Source organism: Magallana gigas, chromosome 8, assembly GCF_963853765.1.
Source record: "Magallana gigas chromosome 8, xbMagGiga1.1, whole genome shotgun sequence".
Classification (NCBI taxonomy): domain Eukaryota; kingdom Metazoa; phylum Mollusca; class Bivalvia; order Ostreida; family Ostreidae; genus Magallana; species Magallana gigas.
This window is the reverse complement of record NC_088860.1, coordinates 15,453,514-15,468,955: the sequence shown is the minus strand read 5'-3', so window position 1 is coordinate 15,468,955 and position 15,442 is coordinate 15,453,514. Positions and strand designations below refer to the sequence as shown.

The 15,442-nt window shown below is 33.8% G+C and overlaps 2 protein-coding genes across 2 annotated transcripts; one reads left to right on the top strand and one right to left on the bottom strand.

Moving 5' to 3' along the window:
• The first annotated feature begins 7,101 nt into the window (after window positions 1-7,101).
• On the top strand, window positions 7,102-12,788 carry LOC105321485 (uncharacterized). Its single transcript, XM_034453371.2, has 9 exons — window positions 7,102-7,848; window positions 8,003-8,045; window positions 8,835-8,888; window positions 9,131-9,601; window positions 9,884-10,071; window positions 10,228-10,522; window positions 10,675-10,801; window positions 10,915-11,045; window positions 11,246-12,788. Exons 4-9 carry the CDS (start codon window positions 9,491-9,493, stop codon window positions 12,404-12,406), a joined length of 2,013 nt encoding a protein of 670 aa, XP_034309262.2. The 5' UTR covers window positions 7,102-7,848; window positions 8,003-8,045; window positions 8,835-8,888; window positions 9,131-9,490; the 3' UTR covers window positions 12,407-12,788.
• On the bottom strand, window positions 12,786-15,138 carry LOC109617800 (ATP-dependent DNA helicase RecQ). The gene is made up of 3 exons (XM_034464912.2): window positions 14,658-15,138; window positions 14,357-14,516; window positions 12,786-13,814 (listed from the first exon to the last, which is right to left on the bottom strand). The coding sequence occupies exons 1-3, from the start codon at window positions 14,956-14,958 to the stop codon at window positions 12,896-12,898; spliced, it is 1,380 nt and encodes a 459-aa protein (XP_034320803.2). The 5' UTR covers window positions 14,959-15,138; the 3' UTR covers window positions 12,786-12,895.
• Between the last annotated feature and the right edge of the window lie 304 nt (window positions 15,139-15,442).

Here is a 15,442-nt window from a genome sequence, read left to right as displayed (position 1 = left end):
ATAAAAAAAAATATAACACTTCTTAACATTCAAAAATGTTATTATTGCAATTTTTTTTTATATCTCCCCAAAACATATTTTTTCATATTTTCTTACTCTGTTGACAAATCATCTGAAAAAGTTGCTTGATGTTATAAGAAAATGTGTTTTAATAAATGTGAAATAAAAAATTGAATGAAAACAATTGCAAATAAACACAAAAAATATTTTAAATTTTATTTGGTATGAAAGTTCCTCATGTAAGGGTTATCGTTCCTAAGTCCCAAGGCCCAAACACCTTTGGGACTTTTCATTTCTGAGTTGAAGAAAATTTCCTAAATATAATGTTGGAATGATAAATACATGCATATTTCATTATAGACTTTACCCTGTATAAGTGAATATATTCGCTTTAGTGCAAAACTAAGTCAAATAAATAAAGGGGAACATTGACTAGGCTAATAGGATTTATGTATCCCAACCTGAGAGAAATTCAAAGCAACCCTCTCATCCCCGTTAGGTGTCGATATTAATGTGCATTAAAGTATATTATAATTGAAATATTTTCACCTGTTTAGAATTTTCTTTCACGGTATTCAACCAAAAAATACGTTTTAGAAATTTTTGGAAAGTTAAAAAAGTTATTGTTCTCAACGGGAATCGAACTCATGACCTACTGGTTTGTAGTGAACCCACTAACCCACTGCGCTACGGCGTAACATATCGATTATGCTAAAGAAACTCCTTAAAAATTTATACTTGATTTTATTGTTTATTTCGATAAATAATACCACACAACGTGAAGGTGTCACTAGTAATGAATTTTCCAATTATCAAATTAAATCTATCCATTTAACAAATTTTTCAAAATAGCGGTTCCCATACAATTCACCTCAGTTTAAATCAGCCAGTACCGGAAATGCATGTTTCCAGATTTACTTTTTTGCGTACTGCGTCATCAAAAAGTGGTGTGTAAAGCCACCTTAAAACAGCGTATCGGTCAATGCCTTTACGATTAACGACTAATTACTACCTTAGGACACACCAATATAATTTTTTGTTCGTCGGACATTCAGTGAAAAAGGGTACGAGCGGGGGAGGGATTAAAAAATAAATCATTATTTTTAGTTGTCAAAATTATTAGTCAGTACGGAAATAAATTTTAGCGGACAGTTATATTTCTTCTACTTGTTTCTGATTTAAAAATTAAAACTATTTAAAATATGAAAAATATAGCGGAAATAGAACAGAAAAGCGCACAATTTCCTGGATGCAGAAAATTAATTATAATATTATGTGTATATTTAAGGTAATGGTCCATACCCCACTAGATAAATAAAATGCGTACAGAATTTTTTCATATTTTTCAAACGTGTATCTTAGGATATGTTCTTATCAAATTTTACCCTGTTTGCTGGTCCATCGGTATTATAAAAGCTAGGGCCGTTGCTAAAAATAGAACCGATTGCGGAAAATGGCGTTTTCCTCATACATAAAGAATATAAGCCTAAGCCTGAAATTTGATTTTCAAAAAATCATTTTTTGACTTATATCCTATGTAAAATAAAGTAATTATTCTTTCAAAACAAAAGTTTTTATGTTACACTTGCTTATTTATTTAAAAAAATGATAAATCTGCATACAAATTAGATAAAATGAATATTTTTTCAAAGAGAATTAAGCTCTTACAATTTTATTTACGTACAGAATTCTCTAAAATTTTGACATTACTTACACCTTAACGCTCTTAATCAATTAGAAATAAAATTACCTAAGGGACCGGCCTTTTCAGGATCACAATTGGCATATTTTTGGTAAAATCATTAAAATATATATTTTGAAAAAAGGTCCTTAAAAATAAAACTGTGCATAGGTTTATTATTTCATAACTCTAAAATATATGTTTTGATTATTGTTAAATAGAAAACATGATTTTAAAAAAAACTGTTGATTAATCTGTATTATTTAAATCGCAAAAGATGGTTTCTTTGGATATCGGTAAGTATTATGGATCGAGATCGGTATTTAGAAATTGCAGTCACATGCGTGGATAATGCTAACTACCAGATATATGCCTTCAAAACAAAACCTCTATTTAAACTTTATTCAAACTTTTTTTTACTGGTTTTAAAGACTGTTCTTATAATGATACAACTTCTCTTCAGCGCATGATTTTAATTCTAAAAACATTTTTTGTGGAAAATAAATCTATGCTCGTTGCTAAGCGAATAGGATAAAGATGATATAGGTCAAATTATTTCCCCTTGTGTTTTTATCTCCCTTATGCACTTGAATATAGATCTCGGTCAGGATTTTAATTTGGATGTTTATAGACTTTCAGGGATTAATGTTCAAAGAATGGGATTAAATTCAACCTTATAATGGATTGATGTTTATGCAGGACAAAAGTAAGCGGTCTATATTTTCAAAACGAGTACGCAATCGAAACAACCCAGTCATGTTATTTCGCTGATTAATACCCCGGTAGGCCTAATTGATTGCAGTTGTCATGATTTTTGATATATTTGTTTTGAATCAATTTCTATGTCAGCTTGATATTTTTGTTTTGAAATACACCTTTTAACGTTAGGTCTTAATTAGATCGGGCACGGATAAGACGTAATAACGCGTGAATTACGTCAGACGTTGTTTTGTGACGTATGGACAATTACCTTAAGTATTGAATCCTTATTTTTTGAAAGATATAGTCTCATAACTGCAACGGTGTGTGCATACAAATTGAATAACGCGCGTTAGCGCGTTATGAAAATTTGTTTGCACACACCGTTGCAGTTATGAGACTATATCTTTCAAAAAATAAGGATTCAATACTTATATTTACATTTTTTTACCTTCTTGTCTTGTACGCAAATGCGAATTATACCTCAAAATTACTGTACTATCCTATGGGTAAGTTTAAATTAATGGAAGAGCCACTGTAACAGCCACGAGCGTGATCTTTGATTTTCGCTTGTGACGTTGTATTTATCAGCGTTCAACGTTTGTGACGTCACAATTAAAACTCGTCATTAAACCTTTTAGTACCATGTCTGTGTTATGGTGCTATATCTGCAGTATCTTTACATGCAAAATATACGTGGAATGTAAATAAATATATATATTTCCTATTCAAATATTGGTTTTTTATTTTTCAATCATATGATAAACTATTTCAAATTTGTATGTGCATTTGTATCTTGACATATTTATGTATGGTGTTTAACATAAATATATAGAAGACACTATATTGAATGTATGGAAACATACATAATTATACATATATATATATACATATATACTATTTATATACTATGTCATAGTTCTTTAAATCATCCAGCTCTTTCCCTCTTGTATATGTTTATTGAATGTTTTATATTCATTGGATGTTGTATGTCAACAGTCTTCATGTTGCCCCTTGAGGGCCCTTAATTGGTTAATAAAGAAATTGAAATTGAAATTGAATATAGTTTTAGTGAAATACGAGCGCGCTCGGTCCGACGAACAGGAAATTATTTTGTGGTGGCCTTATGCAGTATCTACATTGTAAATATTCAGGTCATATACCCTGTATTCATATTTAAACTATCGCACTTTTTGGGGGGTTGGGGGTTGGTGGGGTGGCCGGGTTAGAATACTTTTTCACAAATGTTACTATGATGTCCCTGCATGGTTGCTACAAGAGCTTAAAACACTTTTTGGTGTTTTTTTGTTTGTCTTTTTTTTTAAAAGAAATAATACATTACAAACAGAAAAGAAAACTCACCATTAAAGACGTAGCATGTGTTCGAAATGAAAATCACAAGAAAAAATTAAATTGGGGGTGTATCAACTTTTAATTTTTTTTTTACATTATTATATTCATAAAAGTCCCTGCGGATTTGAACTCTGGACCTGAGGGTCGGTAAATCGAAGCTACACCCATTGTGCCACAGAGATAACCAAAGTTAGACCCATTTTTTCACAAAACTATTTTCTCGAACTGCCCCCCCCCCTTTTTGGGAATATGTAAAATATTCATAGGTCTATGGAAACTCAACATATATGCATCTCAAAATGATAATTTAAAGATAAGACCCCCCCCCATTCGAATTTTTTAAGATTTGCAAGTTTTGTTGTTGTTTTTTTTTGTTGTTTTTGTTTTTTTTTTGGGGGGGGTTATGAAAATGTTGGCTTTACTCCCCCTCTCTTTCAAAAACGATGCTATATATACATGTACCTGTCTGAAATCAATTAAAGTACTACCTAATTAAGTGGTTATATATATATATATCAATATTAGGACCATCTATTTTAACTTAAAATAAAAGTAGAGCAGAGCGTTAGAATTATATATCGTCTTGAGTATTTGTCCTTGGCTTGAGTACCTGACTGTCCATGCACAGCGTCCTTGCGTGGTGGACAGGACAGGACCGGACCCTGCTGGCATTTAAATGTTCACACAACAGCTATCTACTGGAGGTCACGCTAACAAACAGCGCAACCTTGATTTCCGACAAACACACGATGTGAAAATATTCTATTCACAAAATATTGATTAATGGAGTTCAAGATACGTGTACATTTAATATGAAGAGGTTATACAAGGATTCCGAGTTTGATCGGCGATCTTTACTTGGGATACTCATCTGTCGAAAAAAAAATCGTAAAGTTTACATGAAAAAGACTTCTTAGAACTGGCACAAGTCTCCAAGGCTATATTTTATTTATAAAATATATAAACTTTTCTTCACTTTATAGTTTAGGGCAGAACAATTCATATCTAAACATTTTAAGAAGATCTGACGGTTAATTTGTCAGTTGACCATCAAGCCTACTTATGAAACAATTAGACAGATACATAACTAATAAATTGCCAACAAAAACAAACAAATAAACAAACAAACGATCGAACACCCCCCCCCCCTTTAAAACCCCACCCGATTACAGTGTACAAATCCAAAACTGTAATCCGACTTTTATTCGCGTGTGATAAATTTTCGCGAGGTTCGCGAGAGCATCATCGTTGCGAATATTTCTCACCACAAACCAGTTCTTGTCATAATTATTATAACAAAACGGGTCTAGATAATGTTTTGTCGCTAATATCAGTCGTCGCGAAGCAGATTATCGGAAGTAAATCGCGAAATAAAGTGGCGAATAAAAGCTCGGTAACAGTATACAAATATTGACTGGGGTTGAGGGCAACATTGATTATATTAGCCCCCGAGGGACGAAATATTGCCCGACGCGAAGCGGAGGGCAATATTTTCGTCCCAAGGGGGCTAATATAATCAATGTTGCCCGAAAACACAGTCAGTATTTGTTTTGTTATATGAAGAAACAAATCAAAATTGAAAAAAGTAATTGAAAACAGATCGCCGTAATTTTCTCAGCTCAACAAAGAATTCACGAATTCAATTTTGTGCAAAGTTCATTTTCAAAATATCCTCCGCATCAAACGGTGATTAGTGATATTCCGCCGATTGTAAGAATTAACATACAGGTGTTCTACCTGATTTTCCTTCTCAGAAATTCGCAAATCCGTTATGATAGCAAACCGTTGCATTGCGCGTCCGTTGTTTACTTGCCTTGACTGACTCTCTATTATGACGTCACCTTGTTTTGGAGTCGCTAAAGGTTATTTACGTCATCGTTTACAAATCAACAAATCAGAGGCGATTATCTGAAACAGAGGGAATGTTCATTAGATATTATTCCTAGCCGGTCAATATCAAAAAAATATTGACCGGTCAATATTTTTCGGACGAGCTAATATTACAATTAATGACTATTCGTCTATATAGAGTTATATAGTGAGAATATTCTACTGAATATAACAATATTGAATATTTCTTATATTAGGCACCTACATGTAACTGATATACTGGTTCCACCTAATATTTTTCTCTTTGCTTTTCAAGACTTGAATCAAGTCTTCCTCCACTTTGGAAACGATGTTTAACACATACACAAAATAAAATATAATGAAATATTTACACCTTAAATATTTATGCAAGCTTTGAGAATTTGTGTACTGTATGGAAAAATGACAATTATAGTCTGTCCCAAGATATTTTTGCTGCATATTTGAACGATTTTTAATAAAAATACACATACCTGTGACTGAAGTGCAATTAAAATCGATGGAAGGGAAAATTCCCAAGATAACTTCATTCACACATTATCATTTTTCCCTCGTAAAAATTCACAGGAACGAAAACAGATTTCCTACGGAGATTTATAATGGGGAATGTTGACATCTTTTCTCCATTCGGAAATACTCGGGACCCCTCGCGCAATTTTTCAACGTTATCATCCGGGCGTCTTCATCTCCTTAGCAATGGAAAAACCTCGTAGACTTTTTATTTTTAGCCGTGTACTGATACCCGACAAGCTAGAGGGGGCGTTTCAAAGGGGAAATCTTGGGATTTTTTCATACTATTGAATGAACATCGTCTGAACCATGAGGTATTTATAAATATTGAATAAATTAAGAAAATATGCGGCAAAAATATCTTGGGACAGACTATAAATACATATATAACATTTTTGAATAAGTTTTCTCGTTATGTCACAATGAGATAATTTTATTACTATGCCCTGAAAATTGCTGAATCACACCGGAAACAGTTATATTGCCCTCCCGGAAACAGTTATATTTCACAGGAAATAGTTATATTGCCCTCCCGAAACTGTAATATCACCATCGCGTGCAAGAATTCTGCATATTAATTACGTCGGGTTCGAAATTCAACCCAAGCAAACGTAAACAGATCCGCGAATTTTAAACATGTCAGGCCAACATCTGCGGTTTGTTCATCTTAATTCAGATGATCTCGATAGTTTAATTGATGGAAAAAAAATTCGACAAAAGTGATAAACTCAAGCGTGAGTGTTTTAAAAACATTTGCCTCTGCCTTGTGAATTAAATAAATATGTTGATAACCCGAGTTTGATTTGTTTAAAAATGTTATATAACATATATTACATGTCTTCTCGGACGACAATACCAGAATATTTGTCCCTCGGTGACAGGAAAGCCCTGGAGTGTTATGTCGCCCTCTGCCTTCGGCATCGGGCGACATAACACTCCAGGGCTTTCCTGTCACCTCGGGGCAAATATTCTGGTATGTCGCCAATCTAATTAAAATTAGATCCTTCACGCTCTCGTATTTGATATGTCGCTGTGAGGATCTAACAACATCCCATACGGGGTCATCTCAGATTGAACTTTCTATTAGCCAATGATATTGCCGATTCCGTGCTCATGGCTGAAAGTTCGGAACGTATAAGACTTACCCACGGCTTACGTAAATATCCGAGGTGTCACAAACGAAAGTATTGCCTGGTTCCCTGTTAGAGTGAGAACCAGGCAACTAAACCTAAACAAAAATGGCGGAGTCCATTACGCCAAGAAAACATTTTTTTCTTGGCGATATGTGCATTGTTTGTGGGTTTTCATTTGTTCTAATTGAAAAAACATCCGACGGAAAGGAGAACATTAACAAATTTTACAACAACAAATTAAGATTGAATAAGGACAGAGTGAGTTGTATCAAAAAGGTAACTGAAACATCAATCGACGTCGACAATTGTTCCAATGCAGGTGTGTGTCGTAAGTGTTACAGAACGATCGAAACTATCTTAAAAACGGACGAAAAAAACAATGATGCGAAACAAAAAATTAAGGACAGCGTTGATCGCGTATACAGGACCCAGATCTTATCCCTGCCATCCCCCAGACGGAAAATCATCACCAAAAGATTGCTCCGAAGCCCTGAAAATGTCAGTCGCCCCGCAAAATCTCTTGCCACAGTATCTTATGTATCGCCTGTCAAAATAGCTCCATTCCGTGAGTTGGGGAATAAAAGTATCAAACAACAGTGCGAGGTAACTTTTTAAAAATGATATTATACAATTGTTCCTGTCTTGTATTATTTACAGTTGTTCCAGACTTGTATCATTTAATTCTTAGTACTCTGACATTACTGATGAGTTTACACAATCCATACTATATTTGTCATTGAATTACTTACATCCACAGATACCCAGTGTCATCAACATCAAAAATGAAAATGAGATGATTGGTATGTATGTTTTGATTTTGAAAACAAACAAATGAAATCAAGGAACAAAATTATAATTTAGTATATAGATGCATTTAGAAACACCAGGTTAAAACAGATATTTGCTGCTATTGTACAGCCCTGTCTGCAAATGTTGAAGAAAAGCCTAAACTATCATCAAAGAGATCACTTAACTTCAGTTCAGTGAAGCCGACAGATGGATCTGTTGAGGTTGATAAAATTAAAACTATATCCTTTACAATTCAAGTTGATGAGTTCTGTTCCAGTTCAGCTTATCTTAGTGATGTTTATAGTAGTGCAAATGTAGACAAAGACTGTTGATACTAACCCTGTTGATACTAACTTTTTCTGCTAGACTTTAAAAAAACTGTAATGCAAGTTGTAAATTTGAAGTATTTATACAATGGTTCGAATTGTAAAATTCTTTTGTTTTTACTAACTGTTGATTTCAGTGCTTTTATATTTGCTTCTTTTTTTCATTATATCCAAGCTCTGATTACTCTATCTTTACAAACTCTATGAAATTTTATGAGAAATAAGGAAAGAGATAAATTAAATCAGAATTACCAGATCCAGAAATAAACTCATTTTGGAATCATTTTTTTGAAAGAATCAACACACATTTGAAGAATTGACATTACAGTCATTAATAAATGTTCTAAGAAATAATGTACATTTTTACATAATCCATATATAGAGTAATGCAGTTTGGTTATTGTATAGTTGAATTGACTAACATTATTCAGATGTTTATTCAAAAATTTACTGCATGTCAACTTTTTTCTCTAGGGTATCATATATTTTGTTGAGACTCTGAAGAAAAACATACCTGGATGATCAGATGTAAGGCTTAATCTTTTATACATAACACAAGAAGTGTTTAATTCTATCAAATTATAATTTTGGGTCATAATGGTATATTTACCAAACTTTCATTTAAATTTAGAATGATTAGTTTATGCACTGTCATTTGATGATGTGATCCTGTAAGGACAATTTAAAATTTGAGTTACACTATTATGAAATATTTAATCATCATCCAAATAGTAGAGAATTTCTGTTAATATGTTAGTATTTTTTTATAGGTTAACATTTATTATGCAAGTGGAAAGAAATCTGCCACAATTGTACTTGAGGAGTACAAAAGTATCTGCAAGGCCTTTGTGGATCACAGTCCTAATACAGACCAGATAATTGTTGAAAATATTGCAAAGCGAGATAAAGTAGTTTTGATAAATGCTGCAAACAAGCTGGTTAAAGAAGAATGCAGGAAAATTTGCAAAAGAGGATCTGGGTCTATTCTGCAGAAAAAGGAACATCATGACTTTTTAAGGTTTTCTTGGGAAAATTACTACTATGAACTTCAAAGTTCCTGTCCTCTCTTATTATCAACAGTGTCTGCTATTGTCTGTGACATACCACCTGCCCTTCCAAGCAAGCATTTCATGCATATCATGATAACAGCAGCCATAGGACTCCATAGCAGAAGCCAGGAGTTATCAGTTGTACAGTACTTAATTGGAATGGTTTTAACCCATGGAGGCTGTACGCAAAAGGTATTTCACATACAGCATTTTGTGCACCTTTTAGGTTCCCCAAGCTGAAGCTTAAATCAGTTCTTTTTATCACCTGTTTGTCTTTCCTGAAAGCTTTTAACATTTTCATTGCTTTTTGATAACCTATAAAATATTTTTTTCTGTTAAATGCCTAATACCTTTATATATAAGATGATCAAATTTGAGGGGAAAAAAAGAAATGTATTTTTTTGTTCAAATTCTTGTGTGTATGGTACATGTGGTAAATTACACAGTATGATACTTTTTAATAATAAAAAAAAGGACATACAGTGCCTATCCACCTTGGGTCTTGCTGTGCACCCGCAAACCCTGCACAGGAAGCTGGCTACCTGGGAGTCAACTCTTAGTGAAAATCTACTTCAAATCAAGGAAGCATGGGCAAATGGAGGTGAAACAAAGTATCAACTTGTAGGAGATAACTGGGATAAAAACATTCTTCCTTCATATAGGTAAATGTCGCAGATTCTTCTGTTAAAAGTGCATTACAATGTAATGAAGGAAAGATGTGAAATATTTTTTGTGAATTCAAATGTGCAAATGCAATGATAATTAATAGTACTAGTACTGGTAATCATTAAAAATTAACAATTTAAAATTTATTATAGGACAACGGAAAGAGGAACACTTTCTTTGCACCTTTTCAATGTGTATGCAGTAGTGGATAGAGTTATTCCCACATCTAAGTCTCCTGATGTCGGCGTGCACACTCAAGTTGACCTATCTCTGCTAACTTTTATCCCCTCGATTGATGAACAAGACATTCTCCTTAAAGAGCTTACATTTCAGTTTGCATCCTCTGTAATTGAACATCATCCAAAACTGAAACAAAATTTTCAGCACATATACCCAATTCACCTCAAGCACAAATACAGCCAGTTTGCCGGACTTAAAACAACTCAGGTATTGCTCATCTTTTCTTTTATGCTATGTATGGATACAATTTAAACTTTCTGCTGAAGCTTGGCTAAAGCATTTAAATGCAAGAATTTTTTTTATCAGCAACACTGGTACTTAGATGCAATTATAAATATTGAATATTTTTAAAATTTTAGTACCCTCTAGGACTGTTCGATTGCAATGAGAACAAAACACAAGAAATTATACAACTGATGAAAACATTGTCTGACTTATTTGTTCCAATTAAAGATGGAGATATGGTTGAACCAGTGTTTTTTGGAGGTATTCACCAATATCTTTTTGAGTCTGATGTTGATGATGGGATTTAATGTAGTCTGTTTTCTTTGTTTTGCTTTTCCTCGCACTGTTCATGATTATTTTTGTTCATTTTTTAGGTGACAGACTCACAGATGAACGAGTAAATGGTGCCCAATGTGCAATGAAAAATGAAAATTCACCTACAGAGAGATTAGAAGGCTTCATCTCTAAAATTGAGGATTTCCACCGCCTTATGAACTTTTTAGAGGTATGCAAGGTTTTTGTTACGTTTTATGTTGGTCATTATTATGATGTATCATGGTAATGCCTACTTCAGGTTCTTGTATAAAAATTTATTTTCTGAAGGGCTAATGTCAAAGATACAATTAAGGGTTTGATATACATGTATAATCATCATTACTATATTCTAATTTGCAAATTCTAAGGATACATTACTTGGTATTTCAGGCTATCCACAAACTGACCTACGACACAGGAAGTGGGCGTGATCCTTGCACCATGTATTACTATAGAAACCTTCTGAATGCAAGAAATGTGAAGGGACATGTGAAGAATTCTTACAGGCCTTACAAGCAGCTCTTTTATACAGTCCTTGATGCTTTGTGCATTGTACATTTTTTACATCATTTTCATCTTGCTGATCTGGATTCAGAAATTCCATTCCCAGACAATTTTATGCAAATGACCAATGAAGACAAAATAGACTGGTTGAATGAAACCTGCAGAACAATATTGAAAGGTGAATTCTTTGATAATGAAGACGACATTTTCTCCTCCTTGAGAAAAATACTGGAAGATCCAAATCATGAAGAAAACTACTGGGTATCTTGCCGCCAGAATCAGAGATTTCATTGTCATTTCTGTGACAGAAATTATGCTTGTGTAGGATCTCTAAAAGCACACGAAGAGAGAGTTCACAACTATATTGCTAGGGTGCAGAAAAAAACACAGAGCAAAGAACAAAGAAAACTAAAGGACTACATCAGTATGCTGTTCAAATTAATTTTGATTCACAGAAACCTGGATGAGGCCGTAGACATGGGAGACGGAGAACGTTCTACAAGATCTGCGAAATATGAACTTCCCATTTACCACAAAACGGGGAAAACGAAATACACAATTGGATCTATACACCTCACTGCACTTGTTTCAGGGCTGCTTTCACCTCAGCAAACTGAGCGTCTTATTGCAAACCGTTTTGTGAATGTGCAAGGAGGTGCCAATAACAATATTGCTCTTGATGAATATCTTGAGATGCTCAATAGAGACAGCAAAATTGCGTGCAGGGGCCACCAAACAAAGGAAAGTATCCTCAAGCATTCAAAGGAATACCCTCTTCTTGTAGAAATGACCAAACATGTGGAAAAAATCAGCAGTGCAAGTGTACGAAAAGGTTTTCACCATTTGCCATCATACACAGCTGATGTGCAACTTGTCCTGAAAGACCTGCTGGAAAGAAATGCTGTTCAGAGTGAAGAGGAAATCAAATGTAAAAACTTAATTGCAGAACGAAACCCATTTGACAAATGTGCAAGTAAACTATCAACAATGATTCAAAGGCATAACCCAACATCCCCATATTGCAGACTGAAAGACCCTCATGTTTAAATGACTATGTATGTACATAGTAATTCACTTCTTAATTTTTCTGATAGAATGCAGTTGTTCATAATTAAAAATCTTATTACCAAATCTGCAATAGACTGACTGAATTTTAAATGCAAGTTGACATTTGTTTACTTCATAAGTTAATTACCAAGATGTGACTATTTGATCTTTACAAGTACCTAATATCACTGTTTATTTGCAGAATGTGCAGAACATTGATTATACTGTAATTCAAAATACTGCTCAGACTGTCAAGTACATGTAGATACTAAATGTTGAAATTAACCATTGTGTAAATGCATAAGCATGTGAACTGTATGTTAAAATCATGCCCACGTAAAGACTCATTAAGTACATGTAAAAATAAAGAAGTAAAACATAAGCTAATTATCTTTATTAACATGAGCAAAAGATGTAAAAATAAAAGATTACAAGGATGAGTTTTTAGTATTTTAATCTTTTGAGACAGTATGATAGGTGTGTTTAATGTCATAATTCATCAAAATCACCTGAACTTTCAAAATCTGTCACCTCAGATTCAGAATCTGACACATTTTCATCAGTTTCAATAGAACTACTTTTCAAAAGTCTTTCCAATTGTAACTGTGAACAATCACCACATTTACATTCATCTTCACATATGTCACAACAGGTGTGTTTTTCCATGTCGCTATGAATTCCCTGCAGTTCTGAGTCCTTTAGAAAAGATTTCATAATGGATACTCTTCTGCAACTGGGATCACGAATAACACATTTCACATCAGTATCAATGTTACGCACGTTGTATGAATTGTGCAGCAATACAGCACAGGATGGATTACCATCTCTACCAATACGACCGATACCTTGGATAAGGTCTACTGCTGTTAGTGGAGGTCCATAGAGAACAAGTGAATGAAATCCTTGAATATCCACTCCCATGCCAAGAGCACTTGTGGCAATAATTATCCGTAAGTCACTCTGTGGATTTCCCAAATCAGAAATTATTTTGTCTTTGGTCTTTTCTGCAGACTCTGAATGAAACATTGCTACACAGCTAATCAAATTTGGACATTCTGATAAAATATATTGATAAATAATGGAAGCATCCTTTATAGAATTGCAATACACTAAAGACTTTGGGAATTCTTCCTTTAGTGACTCAAGTCCATCAACAAGCCACAATAATGCCATCTCGACTGAATTGTGCACTTTTTTAACAACAAGTTTAATGTTTGATTTATTTGGTGATAGTGTAATTTCGGCGGGATCCTTCAGATTCAAAAGTGTTAATGTTTTCTTTCTTATTTTTAAAGAGCATGTTGCACTAAGGGCCAAAAGTGGGGCATCTGGATAAAATGAACGTAATTCTCCTAATTGGGCAAACCAGCCTCTAAATGCTTCTTTTCCTTTGTCTGACTGTAGACCCCTGATAAGAAAATCAATAAGTTTTATATAACTAGGTTATTGGTAAAATATCAGTTTGCTCTGTTTATATTGAAGTGTAACAAGTAAACAGTAGTATTGGGACGGGTAGTAAATAATTTGAAACTTCACAAAATCTAACATTATTTTTCAGTGCATCTGTAGGAGGAAGGAGATATTCCAGGGGCCTTTCATTCTCATTTATTATCTGCCAAATATTTTGAAAAGCTTCATATTGTGGAAAAGTTAAACCTTTTAAACAGATATTTAATTGGAATGAATGTTCAGTTTTACAATTATATTGCAAAAACCTCTTGAGGAACATGCTGTCTTCTATTATATTTGTACCAAGTAAGTATTATCTTTTAAAAGCATGAGATGCAAAGATATTTTTTAATTATTAAATCTGAAGGATAATAAATATGTCCCTTGAATGGCCTGAAGAATTGATAGTTTTATATGGGCAATGTTGTGGCAGTAATTTTAAACTAATGATAAGATTGTATTGCATATCAACAAACATTTCATACCATTCATAAAACATACCATGTATATATTGTGTGAAATTCATCCACCACTATAAGGGTAACATTTAGCCCCTGGAAAGCTGTTCTCCATTCTGGTTCTCCAACCAATGTCTCTGGTGATGCATAAATCAAATCAATGTCTCCTTGTTTGATTTTTTCATCCATATGTACACTTTCACCTGACAATTTGATATCAATGACATTTACATATCACTAAGTACAAATACAACCGTACAATATACAGGCGCGGACCCCCCCCCCCCCCCTCGTTCAATTGACGTTTAGAGATATACATTTAAGTCATGATTTTGTAACAATACCTTTGTAGCCCACGTTTAAATGGCTGATGCGGGACATTTTTTTGGTCTGGTCCTTCATCAAAGCTATCAAAGGAGAGCACACTAAAACGTGGACTGAACCGGGCCCCTGGTTCATTCGCTTCTGAGCGGCTGCGTATAGTTGAAAAGGCAAAGACTTTCCAAATCCTGTTGGCAGGACAGCTATACAATCCTTCTTTTCTGCTGCGTGTTTTATTATCTCTTTCTGTTCAGGTTTAAGTACACTTACGCCAAAATCTGGTAAGATTTCCAAAACAATACTTTCCAAACTGAGCGCCGCCATTTTTACGATACAACCGAGAAGTAGTTTGAAACCGATTATATGATTGGCTATCTTTCTAAAATTTGATTGGCTGCTATTTTTTTCGCAAAGTTCAATCTGAGATGACCCCGTATGGGATGTTGTTAGATCCTCACAGCGACATATCAAATACGAGAGCGTGAAGGATCTAATTTTAATTAGATTGGTATGTCGCCCTCGAAGCCATGTAATATATGTATAATATTTTATTGGAATAAACAATATACATGTATGTATATTTATTTATTTTAAAAACTGCCCTCATATGCATATATTTAGAACAACTGAAAAAAAGGAATTCATCTTCTGTTGCTCCAGTGTTTCAATAATTACAAAGTCTTTCATGCATTGGAATAGATAAGTACCTACCCTTTTCTATGGAAAGATTGGTGCAATTTATTTTAAATTTCTAAAAACAGTGACAAATTAAGATAAGATTACCGACCCTAACCCCACCCACCCCTCC

What these genes read in the sequence shown, in the direction of transcription:
- LOC105321485 (XM_034453371.2), top strand. Translation starts at nt 9,491, where the DNA reads ATGCATATCATGATAACAGCAGCCATAGGACTCCATAGCAGAAGCCAG. An exon ending in ATGGAGGCTGTACGCAAAAG is followed by an intron (nt 9,602 to 9,883) that starts GTATTTCACATA and finishes AATAAAAAAAAG; the next exon opens with GACATACAGTGCCTATCCAC. An exon ending in CCGGACTTAAAACAACTCAG is followed by an intron (nt 10,523 to 10,674) that starts GTATTGCTCATC and finishes TTAAAATTTTAG; the next exon opens with TACCCTCTAGGACTGTTCGA.
- LOC109617800 (XM_034464912.2), bottom strand. Translation starts at nt 14,958, where the DNA reads ATGGCGGCGCTCAGTTTGGAAAGTATTGTTTTGGAAATCTTACCAGAT. An exon ending in TTTAAACGTGGGCTACAAAG is followed by an intron (nt 14,517 to 14,657) that starts GTATTGTTACAA and finishes TCAAATTGTCAG; the next exon opens with GTGAAAGTGTACATATGGAT. An exon ending in TTTCACACAATATATACATG is followed by an intron (nt 13,815 to 14,356) that starts GTATGTTTTATG and finishes TTTTCTTATCAG; the next exon opens with GGGTCTACAGTCAGACAAAG.